Source organism: Ursus americanus, chromosome 22, assembly GCF_024610735.1.
Source record: "Ursus americanus isolate L20-20 chromosome 22, mUrsAme1.1.p, whole genome shotgun sequence".
Taxonomy (NCBI): domain Eukaryota; kingdom Metazoa; phylum Chordata; class Mammalia; order Carnivora; family Ursidae; genus Ursus; species Ursus americanus.
Window position 1 is genome coordinate 41,175,902 of NC_142148.1, and position 22,293 is coordinate 41,198,194.

General features: G+C 46.9%; 1 protein-coding gene across 3 annotated transcripts in view; it reads right to left on the reverse strand.

Annotated features, from left to right (window-relative positions):
- RRBP1 (ribosome binding protein 1) overlaps positions 1 to 22,293 on the reverse strand; it is a 62,289-nt gene that overhangs the window by 31,177 nt on the left and 8,819 nt on the right. For 2 of the 3 annotated variants that reach the window (XM_087853762.1, XM_045809444.2), the window contains exon 2: positions 6,745 to 8,527. In XM_087853762.1, the coding sequence (XP_087709888.1) occupies positions 6,745 to 8,506 (1,762 nt within the window). In that variant the 5' untranslated portion in view covers positions 8,507 to 8,527. The remainder of the gene's footprint in view (positions 1 to 6,744; positions 8,528 to 22,293) is intronic. The other variant, XM_087853761.1, reaches the window with a different exon arrangement.

Consider the following 22,293-nt stretch of genomic DNA (forward strand, 5'->3'; position numbering starts at 1 on the left):
GAACACGCCTTCCTTAAATGACAATTAAGATTTCAGCTCACGCCTGAAGAAAAGACAAGATCTGTGCACCTGTAGGCTTCCTGACCACAGCTGCCTGAGGGCGGCCATGGGAGCCCCAGTGCCGCCATGTTTTTAGATGACTGAATGGAGAGTTCCAGAAGAATGTCATCCAGCAACTTCTCTAAGACATGGCAGTGCCATACTGATTCGGCTCCTTCCCTAAGGGACGTTCTTGTTCTTCCAAAAAAGAAAAGTTGGGTTTGAAGAACTTACATGGAAAGCGAATAAAGGCTCAGAAGCCCCAAAGAGATTTCAAAGCTTCAAACCCTGAAAAACTAAGTTCGAAAGAAAAGTCTATTAAACCTAATCTCCATACACAACTGTCTGTACTTCAGCCCTAAGGGGCTGAAGAGAGGCTGCTGAGGTGGGCTGGGCCTGCCCTGAGAGGGGCCTCAGACGGAGGGACCAAGGCTTGAGGCTGTCCCTGCCACCATCTGCTGTCCATGTGATTTCTGGGAAGTCTCAAAAGAGAGCTGAACTTTGGTTTCTGCTTTTGCAAAAGCAGGTAAAGCTACAAGTCCATGAAAAGGAGTTTCATAAACCGTATGCCTAACCAAACATGTGGTTGAGAACAATAGCATCACATTCCTGGTGGCGACCCAGCAAGCGCATAGTGCAAGAAGGTCATTGTGGGAGGTGCTGGGGGGGGGGGGATGGGATTGTAGGAAGGAAGGGGTGTCACTCCTATCAAGTCACATGGTTTAAGATGATGGCCCCTGCTAAGCTTCCCTAGTAAGTCTGAAAATTCTTCCCCATCTCCCCTGACCTCTGGTGACCCCTGCTTTGTTAGATTACAGAACATGATCCTATTTGTGCATTTTTGCCTGCTCTGGGGGGGGGTTTCCATATGGAGCTGAGCGGCCCCCCTAGGGCCCTGCCAGGTTCACAGATGTGAACAGGAGCCACTAACTTTTCATCTCAGCTTGGTTCATGACCACACACTGGGCACCCAGGGGCTGGGATGTGCCTGATAAGAACTGGCCACTTTCCTCCCTCGACCCGGACCCCTGAAGGAGCAGACGCTCCTTTCTGCTACTCGGAAAATGCTCAGGGGACCTACGGTCAGGGCTGGGCTGCCTCACAGTACCTGAAAGGTGAGGAGTTCCACTTTGGTACAACGAGTGCCTGTTTATTTGACTTACAGACAAATAATGGAGGTTTTTTTTCTTTTCCATTTAAAAAATAATGCATGTTATGAAAAAACTGGAAAATGCAGAAGGGCAAAGGAAAGATACTAAAATTTACCCATAGTCCTGTCCCCTAAGAGGGTCTTTCTCCCACACAGACATGTGTGTGTAACAAGGTCATTGTGGGGTGTCTGAGAGTGTGTTCTACCTTCTGCAGGTTGGCCAGCATCCCCTGGGCCCGGACTCAGTGGCCTTCCAACCCCGGAGCAAGCAGGCTGCAGACGGGGAAGAGGGTCGGGGTGAAGCCAGTGCAGGAGGGAAGGGCCCCACTCTGTAGCAACAGCGCTCATGCCTAGCTCCAGCAGAAGCAGGATGGTCTGGAGTGCGTGCAGGTGGGCACCCCATGTTCCCCAAGTCTGTCGTTGGTTTATCTGGGGGCCAGGCCTGCCCTGTACGAATCTGGACTCCCTTCCAGGTGCTGGGATGAAAGGGCTCGCCTAAAAGCCTAAGCTTACCTGCCCATTAGCGCATGCGCGGCCCATGGCAGGCAGGCTGCAGAAGTACGTGGCCGGCAAAGACGGAGCCCGAGGGCAAAACCAGATTTTCAAGAAACCACCACCATGTACACCACATACTTCCTGTTAAGAGCGCCGCGGCTTTTCCTAATAAACACCACGCACGAGAACGAACCCATGGAGGCCTGTAACCGGGCTGCACACACTCGGGAGCTTCAGTTCTGGGAAAATGTCCACTTCCCTGCGGTTCCCTGAGTGCCCTCTTCTGCAAACAGTAAGAGAGGAATCTGTGCCTTCTGTTTCGTAAGCAAGTGCCTTCTCTTTATTGCACACCTAGGTTTCTAATGCTCCCCTGAAGCGATCACCGTTCCTACAGCACCACGGGAGCTGTAAAGTCAGGTGCAAGGCTCTGGAAAACACGCGTGCGGGCCTCTCATCACTCTTCGAGAACAGGAAATCGTGAAATGTCTTGGGGGAGCCATGTAGCACTGTTCTCCCAAATTAAAGGCGTTCCTGCCCTTTTACTTAGCGAGGACATATCTACAGAGATGCTTGCGCTATAATACACATACGTCACTGCGGCATTAATTGTGGCGGCAAAAGCCCTGCACACCCTTGGGGCGCCTGGGTGGCTTAGTCAGGGGAGCGTCCGACTCTTGCTTTTGGCTCAGCTCACGATCTCAGGGTCGTGAGATCGAGCCCCGCCTCTCGGGCTCTGCACTCAGAATGCAGTCTGCTGGAGATCCTCTCCCTCTGCCCCTCTGCCCTCTTTCTCTCTCAAATCATAAAAAAATAATAATAATAAATCTTTGAGAAAAAACTGTATACTATTTAAATAAATGAGACACTTGAATAAATGAATGAGACATCCCTGCTGTGGAGCGGGACGGAGCAGAAGCAGCAGCCCCGTAGGTACGGTACGAAACGGTGTCACCAGCACCCTGGGAAGCAAGGCAAGCTCCCAAGCTGTGTGCCCCGCAGGCTCCAACAGGGTGTGCCAATGTGATGAGCAGAACATCTCCTAGGCTCCCCCGGGAACGGGTGGTGAGAGGCATGGAGTGGACAGACTGTTTTTCACCTTCCGTGCTTCTCTATTGTTCGTATTTTGCTTGCTGGAAGGACGTATTTATACAATAATACGTTTTCAAAGCCTGGATGAGGAAGGCAGGTGTTCACTGTCAAATCTGGCCACAGACAAGTGGTAAAAACCTGCCACACAGCCCTGATTTGTTCTTGTAGGAAAAACAATCAGAAGTTCTGGAAGAGTTCCAACTTGGGCCTGCAGAAGCATGTCCTGGGCCCGCCTCCGCACCTGCCTGGTCTCTCTCTGGGGTGCCTGTCAGCGAGGACCCTGCTGGGCCCACCTGGGGACAACTGAGGACACACCCCTGTCTGTGGTACCTCCCCAGCTCCAGGGCAGGTTTTGCTGCTGATCTGTCGTGTGTCGTGGGCCGGTCGCAGGCTCCATGACCTCACTTGTCGCATAGTGTTGGCATGTGGAGGACAATGGGGGGCTTACCCCCACTCCACTCAGGACGCAGACAGAACAAAGCATGGGATGAGCTGCGTGGTGCCAACACAGAGCTGCAAAGATGTGCTCATTCCCACAGGCTGCCCCTCTCCTGGTGGCTCTGGTTTAGAAGAGCATTGTCCAACAGAAGCGACTGTGCAGATGGAGATATTCTTCCTTGCACCGTTCAAGGAAGGCAGCCACTGGCCCCAGGTGACTACGGAGCAGTGAGGGGAGGGAGTGTCATGTCAATGGGGAGAAGAAATGTTCTGATGTTGGGTAGCATGTTCAAGATTTGAAAGAGTCTGCTTAGACTGGACCCCTCTAAAAATGTAAGGTCTGGATGAGTTAGATTTAATTTAAAAAGAAATCAAACCCTAGAAATATCAAAGATAGCCAAAATGAATATGGATCAGCGTGGATGACAGGAGACTGGATGTCACTCTGATGTTGCAATGAGAAAATTGCAAAGGCCAGAATGGGACACTTGGCCGCAAAAATAGCCACATGGGCTGGTCAGCCAGACCCAGAATGAAAAGCCAGCCACGCAAGGTATCATGTGCAGCTGACAGGATACCTGAAAGGTGAATTATTTTATTCTTCGGGGGGGTCTGAGAGTCTAGAGACATGGGGCAAAAACTGTCTTGTACTGTATTTTTCATTTTCCTGAGTGTGCCCTGTGTGATCTCAGCCTTGTGCTCCTGTGGTTGGCGAGTAAAGCCATATCGGAGCCCCACCCCCACCCCCAGGGTAAATGCAGGCCACTCTCTGCGCCAACACCACGAAGCTCCTGAAATAGTCCGTGTGTTCAGAAATAGTGGAAATTTCCCTCAGTGCAGCGCTTCTCCAGCTTTACCAGGCGCATGAATCACCTGGGGAACTTGTTAAGATAGTCTGACTCAGTAGTTCTGGCTGGAGCCTGAGACTCTGCATTTCTAACCAGCTCCAGGAGATGCTAATGCTGTTGGTCCCAGGACCACACCTTGCAAGGTAGGGGCGGGCGGGGCGGGAGGGGAGTGGTAAGGACCGCTGAGCCACTGCCAGGGTGGCATGAAGGGCAAGGTGGTGTGTCTCCGTAATGCCTGCCTTCCAGCGGCTCTGCATCTCTGGTCTGTAAAGGACCGTGGGCCCGATGGGGGGATGAGTGCAGGGTGTGCTTCTGTCCTCGGTCTGGGGGTCTGGTGTTCCCAAATACAGACACGCAGTTCAAGGCTTGCTCGGAGGATGCACTCTGAGGTCAGAGTCAGTGATAAGCCATCCAGGCCCTTCTCCACTCTGGGAGCCTTCAGTCACCTGTGGCGATATTCCTGCCTCTCCAGCAAATCCATGTTTCCAATTAGCCAGAAGCTATGGAGACTGAAGGTCTGAGGAACACTTCCATGGACAGCGTGGATTTTCCCAGTGGCTTATGGAATGGGGCTCACTCTTCCATTGCGATGACGTCTCATACGTGGAGTTTCATGTTCCAGAATTAATCAGACTCATATTTAGTGTTTGTGGCTATGATCTTGCAGCCATGACCGTGTTGGTGAATGGGAAGCAGCCCATGCTCTTTTCATGCAGTTATACCGCACGTCCCACTTTCCTCCCTCGGCTTGAGAGGCTGCAGTCAGCCCTGGCCGTCTGCCTTTGACCTTGTCTCCTAGCTGCGGGTGAGCTTCTGTGCGTCTGTCCACGGCCTATCCACCCCCAATTTCTCCAGGGTCCTGCGCACACAACTTGGGCTGGCTGGCCCTGGGCATCCAGAATCTCGGGGGACTTGGCTGATGGGGGAATGCCGCCTGATGACTGGTGTGGAACAGGTGAGGAAAGGAGTTCCTTCTCTGCATAGAGGACACCTTGACTCGGGTCCGGGAGGGCTCCAAGGCCATGAAGTTTGAACTGTGGACACCAGAGAGCTGGAGTCGAGGGCTGGTCACATGGGGCTATCTAAGGCAGCATTCAAATCAATCAAAAATCAGTCAAATGCCAGCTTCAGGTGAACTGGCCACATTCCCTAATATTTCATCTTTCTTATCCTGGCCCATAGTTTTTCTTTTCTCTGTTAGAATTTTCTCTTATGGCAACAAGCTGCCGTGTGGGCTCACACAGGTCAGAAAGTTAGGTCGTCCTCCAAAGAAGGCTTTCTAAAGTGGAACATCACTTCAAAGACAAGGCAAGTGTGCCCTCCCTCCGAAGGCGGACAGAGGCTGAACGTTTGGACTTTCAAAGGGCTTTGAGAGGCTGAGCTGACCTGTGCGGCCAGGTGGGCTGATCCTTGACCCTTGGCAGGAGCCCGAAGCTGCTCACACAGCACAGGGTCTCCTCACAAGGAAAAGGGTGCTGCCTGAGCAAATGCCCCCCCAAAAGTTGGGGGAAGGAGGAAACCCCAAAAAAGTGAATGTAGCTTCACCAAGGGGTAAGAAAGGGAAACCCAGCTAAAAACACAGGGCTACCCAGCACAGACCCACACATTTCAGATCCCCCAAATACCTCATTGAGACGAATGCAATTAATTTTCCAAATCAACTCACGACTAGTCAAAGTCTTTTCTTTTAGGCTCCATGCCCAACATGGGGCTTGAACTCATGACCCAGAGATCAAGAGTCGCATGCTCTACTGACCGAGCCAGCCAGCAGCCCCTAGTCAAAGACTTTTAAAAAAAGAAAGAAAGAAAGAATAGAAAACATAAGACTACCATACCAAATGAATGATGAACATGAAACCGGAACTCAATGGCCCAATTTCTCTAGTAATATGCACTAAAAAGATAACAGAAAATTAATGTTCTGTATTACCTGACAAGTACATAAAATGACCCATTAAGTAACTGGGGTAGGGAAGAGGGGGTGGGGTGGGCGTGGATGCCATTGCTCCTTAAAAACACCCTACCATTATTCGTATAACAAACATACAGAAATGAGTACCAGGTGAGCTAAGCAACAGAACAGACTGGCAGAATGCAGTCAGGCCTCTAAGAAAGATCCGCCAAGACACAGAAGTGTTCCAGACTGCGTGGTGGATGGAATTACTATTCCTAATTCCTCACACCTACTCACACCTTTTCCAACATCACGTGGCAGTCCATCCCACTGGAGACAGTAGGCTTCCTGACCCTGACGCTGGCTCAGTCACATGACCTGCTCAGGCCAATAGGATGCTGGTTTGAAATGTGTCCTTTTACAGCTCTGCCATCACCATGAGAAGGGCTTCTGCCCTCCAGAATCCCTGAAGCCTCAGGCTGGACAGCCCAGAAGGAACACATGTGCAACAGACTGAGGTTTGACCTGCAGCAAGGAGCCAAACCCAGTTAAACTGCAGCATGAGCCACTCAGTGGAGACAGCCCAGATTAGTCAACGTTCAGCCAATTCAACAGAAGCATGAACAAGAATAAATGACTGCTGGTGTAAGCTACCGAATTCTGGAATGTTTGTTACACAGCTCTGTTGTGGCAACAGCTAACTGATACATATGGCTCCCCCACAGGGAATCCATAAGCCATTAAGAGATAGCTCTCCCCTCCATGCTGACAGAGAAGTCAGAACTACTTACCATGCTCACCTTTCTTCTTTGAACCAGACTTCTTCTTTGCAGGAGCCTCTTGCTTTGGTGCCTCTTGGCTCTGAACCATATCTGCATTTTTGCCTTGTATAGGAGCTGACTCTGCCCTTTTACCCTGATTGGCAGACGCATCCACCTTTTTGCCCTGGTTGGGGGACCCTTCTGACTTTTTGCCCTGGTTCGGGGCTCCCTCTGCCTTTTTGCCTTGATTGGGTGCCCCCTCTGCTTTTTTCCCCTGGCTTGCAACACCCTCTGCCTTTGTGCCCTGATTAGCAACCGAATCTGCCTTTTTGCCCTGATTCTGGGCCCCCTCGGCTTTTTTGCCCTGATTCTGGCCCCCCTCTGCCTTTTTGCCCTGATTCTGGCCCCCCTCTGCCTTTTTGCCTTGATTCTGGGCCCCCTCTGCCTTTTTGCCCTGGTTAGGGGTCCCCTCGGCCTTTTTGCCCTGGTTTGGGGTTCCCTCCTTTTTTCCCTGGTTGGGGGCCCCCTCTGCCTTTTTACCCTGGTTGGGGGTCCCCTCGGCCTTTTTTCCCTGGTTTGGGGTTCCCTCCTTTTTTCCCTGGTTGGGGGCCCCCTCTGCCTTTTTGCCCTGGTTCTGGGCCCCCTCTGCCTTTTTGCCCTGGTTCTGGGCCCCCTCCGCCTTTTTGCCCTGGTTCTGGGCCCCCTCTGCCTTTTTGCCTTGGTTGGGGGTTCCCTCTACCTTTTTGCTCTGGTTCTGGACCACTTCCACCTTTTTGCCCTGATTGGAGCTCCCCTCTGACTTTTTGCCCTGGTTTGGGGTCCCCTCCTCTTTTTTGCCCTGGTTGGAGGCCCCCTCTGCCTTTTTGCCCTGATTCTGTGCCCCTTCTGCCTTTTTGCCCTGATTCTGGGCCCCCTCTACTTTTTTGCCCTGGTTGGGAGCTCCCTCTGCCTTTTTGCCCTGGTTGGGGGCCCCATCTGTCTTTTTGCCTTGGTTGGGGGCTGCTTCTGCTTTTTTGCCCTGGATGGGGGTTCCTTCTGCCTTTTTGCCCTGATTCTGGCCCCCCTCTGCCTTTTTCCCCTGGTTCGGGGCCACTTCTACCTTTTTGCCCTGATTCTGGGCTCCCTCTGCCTTTTTGCCCTGGTTGGGGGTTCCTTCTGCCTTTTTGCCCTGGTTCTGGGCTCCCTCTGCCTTTTTGCCCTGTCCAGTGCTGGTGGCTGGGGTACTGGCCTTGGCACCCACTGGGGGCACAACCACCATAGGCACCTCCTTAGGAGCAGTTTCTAAGATGGCAGCCTTGGAGGCAAGAACTTGGATGGAATTCACTACAGAACTGACTGCTGGTTCCACCTTTGCCACTTTTTTCTCCTTTTTCTTTTTGTCCTTAGGCGAGGAGGCGAGCTTCTCTTGGGGCATAGCTGGTACCGTGGCTACGGGGGCAATGACCATGGGGGGCTGGACTGGGGTTGGAGCCACGACCACTGCGGGTGCCTGCACTGGGTCTTTGAGAAGGATGGTCATATTGGGGGCTGGGTCATGGTCAGGTATCTTTCCGTTAGGTTTCTCTTCCTTTTTCTTGGTCTTTCCTTTCTTCTCCACTGTTTTCTCCTTCTTTTTCTTCTCCACTTTCTGGTGGTGAGTTTTCGCCATCTCCTTGCGCTGGTTGGCCAGGGCTTCTTCGTAGGACGTCTCCTTCATGGAGAAGGTTGACACGAGGAAGATGCCAATGGCAGAAACGACCATGAATCCACCGAAGACCACAACCCCCAAGGTCTGAGTGTCGTAAATATCCATCCTGGCTTGCCTTCCTTTCACCTGCCAAATACATACATGTAGATTACTTTTTGCAGAAACTGCAGCATTTGACAGTTTCCATCCTCATCCCTACCCCCAAACTTAAGCTTTCACTAATTCTTCAGACTGATAAAGTCAAAGAAGAAACAAATTCCAGCCATCTCTGACGTCCATACATTCCTTCCTGCCCCTCTCTAGAAGTGAGGCACTTTTTTTTAAAAAAGATTTATTTATTTGAGAGAGAGAGCGAGCACGTGCTCATGCGGGGAGGGGTACAGAGAAACTTAAGCAGGCTCTGTGCGGAATGCGGAGCCCGACGCAGGATTCAATCTCAAGATCCTGAAGCATCACGGGGGCCTTGATCTCATGACCCTGAGATCACAACCCGAGCCAAATCCCAGAGTCAAATGCTCAACTGACTGTGCCACGCAGGCACCCCCAGAAGTGAGTTTTTATGCAAGGTATGAGCAGCCCCCATTAGTGCTAGGATAGGAAGCAACAGAGGAATGGCAGAGTGCAGGTCTGGTCACATAATACCCTAGAGACTCAGAAACCACAATCCCAATTCAAGAGATTCTCCATTGCAGGGATCAAAGATGCACATAAACACAAGCCCGGGCCAGGGGTAAGACAATGGGGAATGGTGAGGACTGTGGCAAGTAAATTAGGGGGAAAGTGTCACCCAGCCATAGCTGATTGTTGTAGAAATGCTGAATGCCATGTTGAGAGATCTTTTGCTTTTTCAAATTAAGCTAGAAATCTTTTTTTTTTTCAAAGTGAAATCAACGGATTTTTTAAAAAAATACCACGTAAACCAAACCAAGTCTTTCTACAGGCTTTTAGCTGCATGCATTCTGGCCAGCAGGCCCCTGGCACACCATCTCTACTCTGTTGTCTCCCTTCCCCAGTGCTGTGATAAACACAGTGACCCAGGGTCAGAGACAAACCTTCAGAATCCTGAAAAGTGATCAAAAATTTGTTGAGAAAAAATGGCCTTCAGGATAGTTCCTAAAGAGTTACAGAACTTGCGGGGTACTAGGTGGCTCAGTCGGGTGAGGGTTGGACTCTTGATTTCAGATCGGGTCATGATCTCAGGGTTGTGAGGCGGGCTCAGTGCTGGGCATGGAGCCTGCTTAAGATTCCCTCTCCTTTTCCCCTCCCGCCTTCACACAAAAAAAGCGGGGGGGCAGAACTTGCAATTTGCACATTAGGAAACAGGAAATCTTAGAAAGTACACCAAATAAAAGACCCCAGGTTTGGAATTTCATGTCTGCAGGCTGCAAAGAGGGAGGGAAAATGGTGTCACCAGACCCAATCTTCACCCCAGGGAGAGAGCCCTTTGCCTGATGACACTCTCCAAACCAAGAGCATGAGCCACCTCCTCTCACTGCCCATGGACTAGAGTCCACGGCTTTCTGGCTGCCAGCCCAGGCTGGGTCCGACTTCAGTGAGGAACCCAAAGAGGCTTACTTCTTTGGATGCACTCATCTTTTATCAACTAATGTTGATGCTACTATCCCATTCCCAGTCCTCTACACAGATCCTAGGCCCCCTAAAGAGGAACGATGATGGAATTAGTGAACAAAATGCAAGTGTAAGAAGGCGGGTAAGTGAAAGTGGAAAGAGGGTGGAGGGAGCAGGAGAGAGGTTAACAGGCCCCCTTCCTGGCATGACTCCCGCCCCCCAAATCTCTAGACCTTGGGGTAGGCCAGGTCCAGGCCTGTCAGTTGAGATTCCTTCTCCATGGGAAGTGGAGGAGGGCAAGAGAGTGGGAATTTCTCAAAAATCACAAAATCCAAATTCTGACCATAGGGCATTTTAAAGAAGGGCCTGAGAAGAGACTGTTTTAAATGTCTCAGCATTAGGTTCAAAGAAGAATCATTCTCATCACAGCACACACACACACACACAATTTCACTGTGGCTTTCTAAATAAGCCCCTTGCTGGAACAGAGTTTAAGGGGCTCCTGACAAAACCTCCACAGCACGCGTTCCCCTGACCGTACCCCCCCCCCCCGCCAGCTGTGGCTGTTAACATTACTTCTCCCAGACTTTCATCCTGGGGCTGCAGGACCGGGGTGGGGGGGGGGGGAGCCTCTTTATCACAGCCATAACCTCCACGGGTCAAGTGCGAGGTGGATCCATGAAGCCTTCGAATCCTGGGCAAGTGGATTCTGACCCTTGGCCATGGGTTCTGACTGTGTGAGCCACTGCCAGGCGCCCTCAAGACAGGCTGTCCCAAATGAGCCCTTCCAGGAACACACTCATAAATGAGGTATCAGAAAGGAAACTGCACCCTGCTCAGCCCTAGAGGAATCCAGTGGATGGAAGGGCAGGGACAAGAAGGCTTGGAACGTTCTATGGTCAGCTTCCATTTCTTGGTGGGCGTCCACCAACTCAAACTGGGTCCTCACAAGGACCTCTTCAAAACTGCCAACACAGACACATCCAGGTACAGACACTACATTCCAATCACTGTAGTCATCTATTCTGATGACAAAAGTCCTCTGACACACTCCCCCTCTTCCGAGGCAGCATGACGCCAGGGGCCTGGGTCACTCGATAAGCCCCAAGTGGCTTCTCAACAACTGTACCCTCAAAGGGCCGTCTCCCAGGGAGCTGCAGCAGGGTCCCCGCGCGACGCGGTCCCCAGACTCCTACAAAGCAGGCTCTGTTTCCCACTGAGCACTGTGGGATCGGGGCAGCCTTGTGGTGGAGGCAGAAGAGCCAGGGTTGAAAAAATCGCCTTGAATCTTCCTCAAGTTAGGCCAATATGGGATACAAAAATATATCCTCTGTTGGGAGCAGAGACTCGAGAAAAGCTAGCTGGGGAGAATATTCTTCCTCCGCCGCACACACAAATGTATGCTTGATGGCAGCACAATGTGTCTTCCAAGTTCTGCAGAACGGGCTGCTCTAAAAAGAAATCCTATTCCCACTAATTCCTGAGTTAGAATTTCTTTAAAAGAAATCTTTCACAGGAAAATGAAAAGCCCTAGTCTTGAGAAGTAATATACTGAAACATGTACGGCGAGGGCCATATCAGCACAAATGCAAGGAAAGCTAAGGGAAAGCCAGCCGTCCAGCCGCTCTGCAGTTGGCTTGGGTGGGGCAGAAACAGCACGGAGAGAGCCCAGCCTCACAGGCGTGAGAAAGCTGGGGATGCCTCCCACGCCTGCTCTCGAGACCAGCATTCTGGGCTTTGCTTCCGAAATCTCCACATCTTATATGCCCTGACCACAAAGAACCTATGTTCTGTTGCTTCGGGACACGTCTATGAACTATGTGCTTTTGCTTATTATTGCCAGTACGCTTCAGAGCGTAGCGCAGAAAGGCTGAGGCCCTGGGAGGGAAGGAAGCAGGTGGCCACCTGGAGGCTCGGGGACCACTCCCAGGCTCTGCCGGCTGAAACTCACTGACCCACCTTGAGGGACCTGAGAGAATGGCTCTTCTTCTGTTCCTTGGGGGTAAGGATTCAGGAGGAAATGTGAGTAGAAGCCCTCAGTTCTTTAGACATGGTAAACATCTGCTAGTTCGTGTGGCCCAACCCACCCAATCCACATTGGCCAGTTCAGGCCAATTTGGCAATTGGGATTTGGAGACAGTTTGTGAAGAGACCCCCAACAGCATCCCCTGGGGCCGGGTCTCATTGCTAAGCAACTGCTCTGCTGTGGGCCACGTGCAGGTGCACGGAGATGCGTGGGGCAGGGATGTGCGGGGCGGGTGTCCAAGAGAGCAAGTCTCCAGATGCACTTTCTACGCACAAGGTGACCAACCAGGAAAGTACAGAACTAAAACAGAGTGACAATAAATCAGAGACCCTAGCAGATACAGCCACATCAGGACTATCTCCTAAGTTTTTTGTTTTTTTTTTAAAGAGAGGAGAGCGTGAGAAGGGGGGAGGAATGGGGGGGGGGCAAGAGAATCTTAAGCAGGCTTCATGCCCAGTGCGGAATTGGACACAGGGCTCCATCTCAGGACCCTGAGATCATGACTTGAGCCAAAATCAAGAGTCAGATGCTTAACCGACTGAGCCACCCAAGCGTCCCCCATCTCCTACAGGTTTCTAAATATTGTGAAAAATACTGTGACCATCCATTTCCTACCACCCCAGCTGTTGTGTCACAGGACTCTGAAAGCAGTGTTCATCAGGCTTGGAGGGGGGCCGACTGGGCTCATCTCTGTACCTCCACTTCTATCAGATGCCATGTGGACCATAGGTTTTTTGGTAGAGACGTCAAGTTAAGCTATCTTGAATTCCTAGTTACCTTTTCCTCTTCTTCAATAATTGGGTACTGAATGTTAGCAAATGCTTTTTCTTCATCATTTGACATTTTCTCTAATCTGAAATGGGTTGAATCACAATAATATATATTCTAATGTGAACTCACAGATGGTTCGGATGGCATAAACGCTTCTTGACGTTGGGCCTTTTCTCTTTTAATATATCACTAGATTTGGTTTGTTCACTTTTTTTTTTTTTTAATGTGAGATTTGCCTGTGTGCTTGTGAGAAAAATCAGGGGTCATTCTCATGACCCTGTTCTTATGTGATCTTGGTAGCAAGGTCACTCTCGGCTCATAAAATGAGCTAATAAGGAGGGTCCCCTTCCCCCGGTTCTTTGTGGGTTTGGTAGAACCTGCCTGTAAAACTGTCAAGATCTGGTGTTTCCAGATCTGTTCTTGGCGGTGGGGGGGAGGGGGGTAGAGAGCTGATTTTTAAGTGCTAATTTAATTTCATTTTTCCACTCAGTTTTATTGAGATAGGACACACAGAACTGTGTAAGTTTAAGGTGTACAGCACAATGCCTTGACACACACACACACACACACACACACATATAAATGATTACCACACCAAGTTCAGTTAATATCCATCATCTCATACAGACACAAAACAAGACAGAAAAAAAAAGGAAAAACATTTTTTTTCCTTGTGAGGAGAGCTTCTACTCTCTTGACAACTTTCAGACATGCCACACACAGCGATGTTAGTCATCATACTGACTTATGTTGTAAGAGGGCATCTGTACCTTCTGACCCCCTATGCTGCAATTCCCCCTCCCCCCGCCCATGGTAACTACACGTCATCTCTTTTTCTAGGAAACTGGTTTTGGGTTTTTTTTAGATTTCACATGTAAGTGAGATCAGATGGGCTTGTCTTCCTCTGCCTTGTTTCCCTTAGCATAATGCCCTCGACGTCCTCTATGTTGTTGCAAATGGCAAGGTTTCCTTTTTTATGGATGCATAATATCCCATTGTGCGCATGTGCACGTGAGTGTGTGTGCAAGTGTGTGTGTGACCCAGCTTCTTTATCCACTCATCTGTCCATGCACACCTAGGTTGTTTGCAGGTCTTGGCTGTTGTAAATTGTTGACTCCATTTCAGTGATGATTCCAGACCCAGCTTTCAGGTTTGTGAGCCAGCACACATAATGAACTTTCATTATGCCTTCCTCTCATTTCTATTGGTTTATTCTGTTCTTTCTAACTTCCTGACATGGACATTTATGAATCTTCAGGCCTTTCTTTTTTCTTGTAGCAAATACTTAAGGCAATAAACTTCCCCTCTAAGTACTGCTGTGGCCTCATCCTACAAGCTGCAGTACACGCGCTATTGTCACGACTGTTCAGCTGCATTTTCTCATTGCCACAGGATCTCTTAGACTCGTGAGGTGGCAGTGTCCTTACCCTAACACTTGGGGCTCTGAATTATCATTGATACTTCCTCATTTAACCGTGCTGTCATCAGAGAATCTGTTCTGTGTGATACAGGACAAAGCTTTCAGACTTCTAACCAGGATCCAGACATATTAATAATTTTTTCCATGACCCAGGACAGGGAAACATACGCATTAGCATTTGTGTATGTGTGTGTATGTCTGCGTGCGTGTGTGTGTGTATATATATATGTGTATATATATATATGTATATATATACACACACACACACAACATATAAATAACAGAGCTTTCATGAAATAACTCAATACTAGTACATAGATGCACCAGTATTTTCCACACCATTGAAATACTTGAACAGGTTTTTCGTAATCAATTAAATTGATTTTGAGGCTCAACATACTGACTTAGATTACGGTATTTGGTATATTTTGCTAGATTGTGGTCAATTTTTATAAATACGTGTGTACTCCATGGAGCGGAGGGGTCTACGTGTATCCTTCGTTTGAGCTTAATAATGTTTTATAGAACCATGTTTTTTGCCAGCTCAATCTAATAGCTACTGAGAGCTTTAAACATTTCCCATCATGATCATGGACTTACTGGTTTCTCCTGGGAATCTGTCAATTTGGGCTTTATTCGAAGGCCATCTCATTAGGTGAACATCAGATCAGTAGTGTTACATCTTCCTGATACAGTGTCTGCTATTTCCCCCCTATTATATAGTGACCTTCTTTATCCCTAATAATGAACAAAATTTTTCCCTCAAGAAAGTCTAGTTTGTCTGATTATTTAAAAAGTTATACCAACTTTTGGGAGGTTAATATTGGCCTAGAATCATTTTCTATTCTTCACTTTCAACCTTTCTGTGTTCGTATATTTTAAGTAGAACTCTTAAAAATAGCATAAAGCTGGATTTTATTTTAAGACCAGTGTAGCAATTTGTCTTTTTAACTGGTAGGTTTAATTCATCAACGCCTATTGTGATTTTCTATATAACTGGACTCATTTAAACCTTTATTTTGTCATTCCTATTTATAATCCTTCCTTCTTTGCTTATTCTGCCCCCACCCCCTTTATTTTTGCATCCTATTGGACTATTTAGGTTTTATCTCCTTTTCCTCTATGGTGTTTGGAAATACACGCTACTTTTACTTATTATTTTTTTAGTGACTAATAAACTTATAATTAAAAATTTTTTAAAGATTTTATTTATTTGAGAGAGAGAGAGAGTGCGAGTGGGCATGAGTGGGGGGGAGGGGCAGAGGGAGAGGGAGAAGCAGAGTCCCTGCTGAGCAGGGAGCCTGATGTGGGGCTCGATCCCGGGACCCCAAGATCATGACCTGAGCCAAAGGCAGACGCTTAATTGATTGAGCCACCCAGGCGCCCCTAATTAAGATGTTTTTGACCCTTCCATTTTCCTAACACACATACTTGACCTGATTTCACCAAGGCCTCCAGCCACTCCCCCAACAGTAGCAGAACTGGAGGAGGCCTGAAGTCTGGTGCCCTTCCAAGACATGAGCCCCTTTTCCAACCTGGCACACCACCCCCTTCTCCATCACACACCGCAGAACTACTCCTTGTTTTTCCTCAGACAGCTCATGTTTGCATTCCCTAAATGTTTACCAATTTATTTGCTGACCACTGCTTCCTGCAGCTCACCCCCTTCTTTTGGGGTCTTTCCGAAGTACATCCTTGACCAGCTATTTCAGTAATCATCAATTCTGGATCAACTTTCTCAAGTCCTCACAGCCCTGCAATAATGTCTCCATTCCACCTGCACTCTTCATGGATGGATTAACGGAGTACAAAATTCTGGGCTGACAGTCCTTTCCTCTCACCACTTTGGAGACATTATTTTATGTCTTCCTGTCTTCGGGCTCTTTCTGGTGGGGACGGAGGAGTCTGTTATCGGGAAACATGCTATTGATTTGTTGTTCCTTTATGACACCTTTAAAAAAATCTCTCGTAACATTCTAAGATTCATCTTTGGGGTCCTACGGATTCAACAAAATATTTTTAGGTGTGTATCTTTATCTTATTCAGGATCATTGCGCATTCTGAGATTGAGGGCCCACATTTTTCACAAATTCTGGAAAACCCTGGGCCACTTTGCTCTTTGAAAATGTTCTTGCTCCTTCTTTGTGGCAGAATTCCTAATCAGACCTCAAGTTCTCTGTGCTGCCACTCAGGAAAACTCCTCGGATATACGTTCCACTTCACCAACAGTCTCTTCAGCTGAATCTAACCAGCTCCATAATCAGCCCTTTGAATAACCTCTTTGTATTCAAGTTGGCCTATTTTTTGTCCTGGTGTTATTTTTTCCATGAATGTTTCTCAACATCTACTTTTATACCTTTAATAGTGATTTTGTATCACATCTTTGGTGGGACTTTATCAGAGGCAATCCTGGCTGGGCTGGGCTGTGGGCTTGTCTCAGAGCAGTTTAATCTCTGCTTCAACCAGGCCCTCAGAAAGCAGCGCCACGGACTAATTTCTACACAAGGACGGGCTTCCGGTAAATAGATTCTCAGGGACACTGATGGCCTCCTCTGCCCCCAGGACAAAACAGATAAGCTCCTGGGTCATCTCCCCCGGCCACTAGTCTGCCTTTCCCTTGAGGGTGCGGCCCTTCATGGGAGCAGGTTTCACATGGGAGGGTGAGGGGAGGCTCAGGTCCCATTCCCCGCCTCAACGAAACCTCCCACCAGGTCACGACAGCCAAAGACCCAGGTGACTCCAGCGGACAAGACTCCACCCACACCCAGGGTCGGCTTACTTCTAGGCCCCTGTCATTACCTTCGCCCTCCATTTACAGCCTCCGGCAATCTCTCTTACTACTAGCTTATAAGCTCAGCTATGTTTTTCTAGAGAATGTTTATTAACTTTAACATTTCTAAAACTCCGCAGCAGAGGGTTTTCAGATCACCTCATCTAAATTACAAGTGTAATCTCTGATTTTTTTTTTTAACCTAGAGAAACTAAGAGAAAATTCGGTTGCTAAACAATATATTCTGAAATAATTTATTTCATGTTTTAAGAGAATGGAAACAACTAACTCCCACTCTAAAAAAACAATGCTACTCATTTTAAAGAAAGATGAAACACTAAAAATAGAAATGTATTCTATTATAAGCCTTTGCTTATTCATCGGCTAGTTCAGATTCAATTTCTACGCCTAAGGAAAAAAAGAAAGAATTGACATGTTTTTGTGTTTCTCCAAAATAACAGTCTTTGGAAAAGTAGGTACTTCAAAAGGCCTAAATCTTCCTAGAGCTCACAGGCTTCACTTCATCGATGAAGGCAACATGCCTCTAAGGTAGTAATCCAGAACCCTGACTTCTCAAAATGATGACAGTTAAGATGTGCTGGCCCACGAAAAAATTCTTAGTGGGCCAGACATCAGGCTCCCAGAAAGCAGGGACCAGTCTCTTCCACACTGTATCCAAGCAAACCCCAGCACATTGACACTCCCAAGTGCGCGATGAATGAAGGCTTTACGAAATATCCCATCCGGATAGGAGTCGCGCATTTATACGGCCGTAAGGACCACATCCAAACAGAAACACACGGGTATCCTGGCAGAGGAAAATAATGCACACTGTGAGGACTTACATGCTTTTGGAAAGAGTTATTTCTTGGTTCTTCATAGTTTTCCCACTATTGCAAATGCAGTCTCCGTTTCCTTCTGTTTGGTGCTGGTATCCAGAAACGTAATAGATTTCTGTAGGGCGACTTCGCCCCCCAGCATCTTCCTTAATTCTAGGGACGCCTCCTTAGATTTTAAAAAATATTTTCTACATACATAAGCATCCTGCCTATGGATCATGGTTTTGTTCCTTTCTCCCCAATCTTCCCATTTTTGGCTTCACTTTTCCTTGAATTTTCCCTCCAACACAGAACCAAAGAGAAAGAATGACAGCAGCCATCCTGTTTTTCCTTATCTCAAAGGGGAAGATTTCGGTGTCCTGCTGGTTAGTGTGATGTTTGCTCTTTGTAGATATCCTTTGTTTATTTCAGGTTCTTGGTTCTCTTCTTGGTTCAGTGTGGAGAAGTTACATTTTCCTAGAAATTTATTTATGTTGTCACAACTTGCAAAACTCTTCCCATGTGGAGATGCAAAAAAAAAAAAAAAAAAACCAGGTCTTCTACGCATGATGTGTGGTATAGCCCCCTCTTCGGGATCCTTCAGGTATTTTTAATAAACATCTACGACACTGGTTTTATTTCATTTATTTTTATTTAGCACAAGTTGTACATTCTAACCACTTACCTTTTTAGTGTCTACTACATTAGTAGTAAAGTCCCATTTTACACTCTTGAGAGGATCTGTGCCTTTTTCTTGATCAATTTTGCCTGATATTTGTCGACATTGCTCATCTTTTCTGAGAATGAAATTTTGGCTTTGCTGGATTCATCTATGAACTTATTTGGTTTCAGTTTCATTCATTACTTCTCATCCATACTTTCTTCCGACTGGTTTCAGTTTATTTTGTCTTTCATAACTTCTAAAGGAAGATGCTTCTTACTTATAGCTCACTACTTTTCATCTTTCCTGATGTATGTAATTAAAGGTACACATTTCCCTATAAATAATACTTTAGCCACATCCTACAAAGTTTGATGTGTACTATTTTCATTACCACTCAATTTTCCGTTTTATTGACTTATAAATAAATGCTAAAAGCATACTTTTACAAAAGTTCCAAATATGTGGAGATTTTCTATTTCTTTTTATTCATATTCCCAGCTTAACTAAACTGTGGTTAGACTACCAGCTCTATATAATCCCAAACCTTTGATTTTCATTGAGATTTACTTTAAGGCCCCAGAAAGGACTACTCTTTGAAATTCTGAAGCCAAATGTGTATTAGTTGGCTACAGTGTTTTATTTATATATAGTCATAGACTATATATAGTCTTTTGTTCAAAGTCCTAATCATATTGATTTTTGTCTGCTTAGCTCTCAATTACTGACAGGATGTGCTAAAAGTCTTTACCATGATTATAGATTTGACCACTTCTTATAGTTCCACCAATTTTTGTTTTACGTACTTTGTGATTAAGTTAGTAAGATGCACTCAAAGTTAAAACTGGCTTATCTTTAAGCCAAATTAAACTTTGATTGTTATGAAGTGCACTTTCTCTCTGTAATACTTTGTATGTATGTGTCAAAGGCTCTTTTATATACCAATAATACAACACCAGTTTTCTTTTTTTTTCCTTTCTTCCTTTTTTTTCTCTTTCTTTTCTTTTCTTTCTTTTTTGTATTAACAATCCTTATGCCCAGTGCAGGGCTTGAACTCACGAACCTGAGATCAGAGTCGTACACTCCACTGACTGAGCCATCCAGGCGCCCCCATACCAGTTTTCTTTTAATAGACTTTCTATAATACATCTTCTATCCTTTTATTTTTAACCTGTGTCCTGTATGGACAAGCACAAGAGTGGATTTTTAAAACCCAAATGATATCTTTATGTTTTAACTGCATATTTAATCAATTTATACTAAATATGAATGCTGATATATTTGAGCTCAAATCTATAATCTATTTTGTGCTATTTTCCCATCTGTCCTTTCTTATCTCTTTAAAAAAAAAAATCATTCCATTTTGCCCCCCTCTACTTTACAGAATACAGTTTCCATTCTTTAGTAATTACCTTTAAAAAAGAACATGCAGGGTTCGCCAAGTTAAAGTTAAACAAGTCTACCCCCTCCACGAACTCCATTACCCTTTTTGCCTTCAATGTTATACTGTTTTGATGTATTTAACCCTACCCCTTTTACAGCCACCACCCCTCCGCCAAACGTTACTATTATTCTTTTACATGTGTTTAGCGTGGTCCAAATACTTACCACCTTCTTTACTCCTTGCTTACACAGCTTACTCTTCCCATTTGCCATTACTTGCCCTCCAAGAGCATCCTCCGGAATTTCCTTTAGCAAGGGTCTGTCACTAATTACCTGTCTTGGTTTTTGCCTTAAAAGTGATCTGGGTTTTTTGATTTTTGACCTTTTTCCCGCTTTGGTTCCTATATCACTACACTGTCTACATAGGGGTGTTTTTTCCTTTTTTGGATGGGTACCTCATCCATTCCGTAAAGCCCGCAGGCATCCTCTCGTCCCATACTGGCTCTGGTCCACAGTCTCTCCTCTCCTCGAACCCCAACGAGACACGCTTCTCAGTCTATTCTCCCTGATTCTTAATTGGTCTTAGAAATTATTCATCTATTTGGTTCTCAAAGATGAAATCTGTTCATTCTCTTCGGCTCTTTCAGTTCACTTTTTCTCTTCAATCTGCTGGCGTTTTCGTTATAATTATTGAGCTGCTCATGTCTAGAGGTTGCTCCTGCTTCTTTTTAAAAATTTGCTGGGTCCTTTTATAGTTTCCTTTCCTTGTATGTATTTTCGATCTTGTCTATTACTTGAAGTATGGTGAGCATTGTTAACAATCTGAGTCAACCCCTCCACGGTCTCGTATTTTCACAGATCTGTTGCTGCTGGTCCTCATTCATGGCACTCTGCATTCCTTGGGTTTACTTATTCTTGACTAGGGACTGCTCACTTTCCTGTGAAAATTACACGCAGGGATTCACTACGCGTGGAATAAAGGGGCAGTCCTTCGAAGATCTGCTCATCTGCTCACTTGCAGGATGGCCCCGGAGCACTAGCTGTCCAGGGCAACTCTAAAATCACTTTAAAATTGGTTGGAGAATTTCCTTGCACTTAGGTCCCGGGAGCTGCATGAGGCACAACTTGCGAGTACAAGTTCTCAGGCGCGGAATGGGCTTCTTTCTGGGTCACCTCCACCCCGGAGGTGTAGCAGCTCTGTGGTTCCAGCTCCAAGGGGCAGGCTCCTCCATCGTACTGCCCCCTCTCCCCAGAGAGACCATCAAAATTCAGAGTTTGCCCGGTTTGCCAAATGTCCTTGCGGCGGCTTACTGTCCAAGATCACTCCTGTCACTGAGGTTTTGGCCTCCTCACCATCTCCCAAGAGTAAATAACCGAAGTGTCCATAGTTAGATGAATGGACAAAAAAAAGATGGTATACTTCATACACACACACACACTCTCACCAGAGTATTACTCAAGCAAAGAAAAGAATGACATCTTGCCGGTTGCAACAACATGGTCACACCTTGAGGATATTACACTGAATGAGATAAGCCAGACAGAGAAAGACAAATACCACATGATTTCACTTATAAGTCATAATCTAAAACACAAAAATGAACAACCCAAACCAAATCCAGATTCAGTTACAGAGAACAGAGTGGGGTTACCAGAGGGGAGGGAGGCTGTGAATGGGGGGAGGTAAAATGGGTGAAGAGAATCTAGACGGACAAACATCCAGTTATAAAATAAATTAAGGCATAGGGATGTAATATACAGCATGGGGAATACAGTCAATAATATTGTACCAACTTTGCACGGTGACAGACAGTAACTGAACTTATCCTGTGATCAGTTCTCAATGTATACAAATCACTGTTGTACACATGAAATAGAATATTGTGTATCAATTACACTATATAAATACCTTCCAAGCCAGTCCATGCTTTTCAGAAGGTGCTTTTTATCTGTTATGTAGCACCTGCCCCGTGCGCCCCCTCACCCCATCAGAAGGTGATCCAGACCACCCAATCATCAGAACACAGTGGCCCCTCACTTCTTGGGGCTACTGACATTTGGCACTGTTGTACCAAGACACTGATGTTTGGCATTCCTGGCCAAATGAAGCCCCAGCCAACCAAGCTCTTAAAAGAAAAAGGTGATCATCCTTGCTATGCGACGGCAGGGCTGGTGGTGCTGCTAGATAGACGTCCAAATCCAGACCTGGATAGACATCCATCCCAAGAAGAGGGGAGGGAATGTGCAGGGTGTCCCTGCACCACTGACCTGGGCTCTGCATACGGATCTCAGGAGGTGGGAGGATCTCCAGATTAGAAATGTGGGGGTCAGGGCTGAATGACACCTGGTACTCGACTGTTGGCTCCTTTGTTTTTAAGAAATCCCCTTAATACTCCAACGCGCACTACATTAACCTGGGGGTGGGGATCTGATAACTCAGTCCCCAGATCGAGGCTCTCCCTTCATTTCACGAA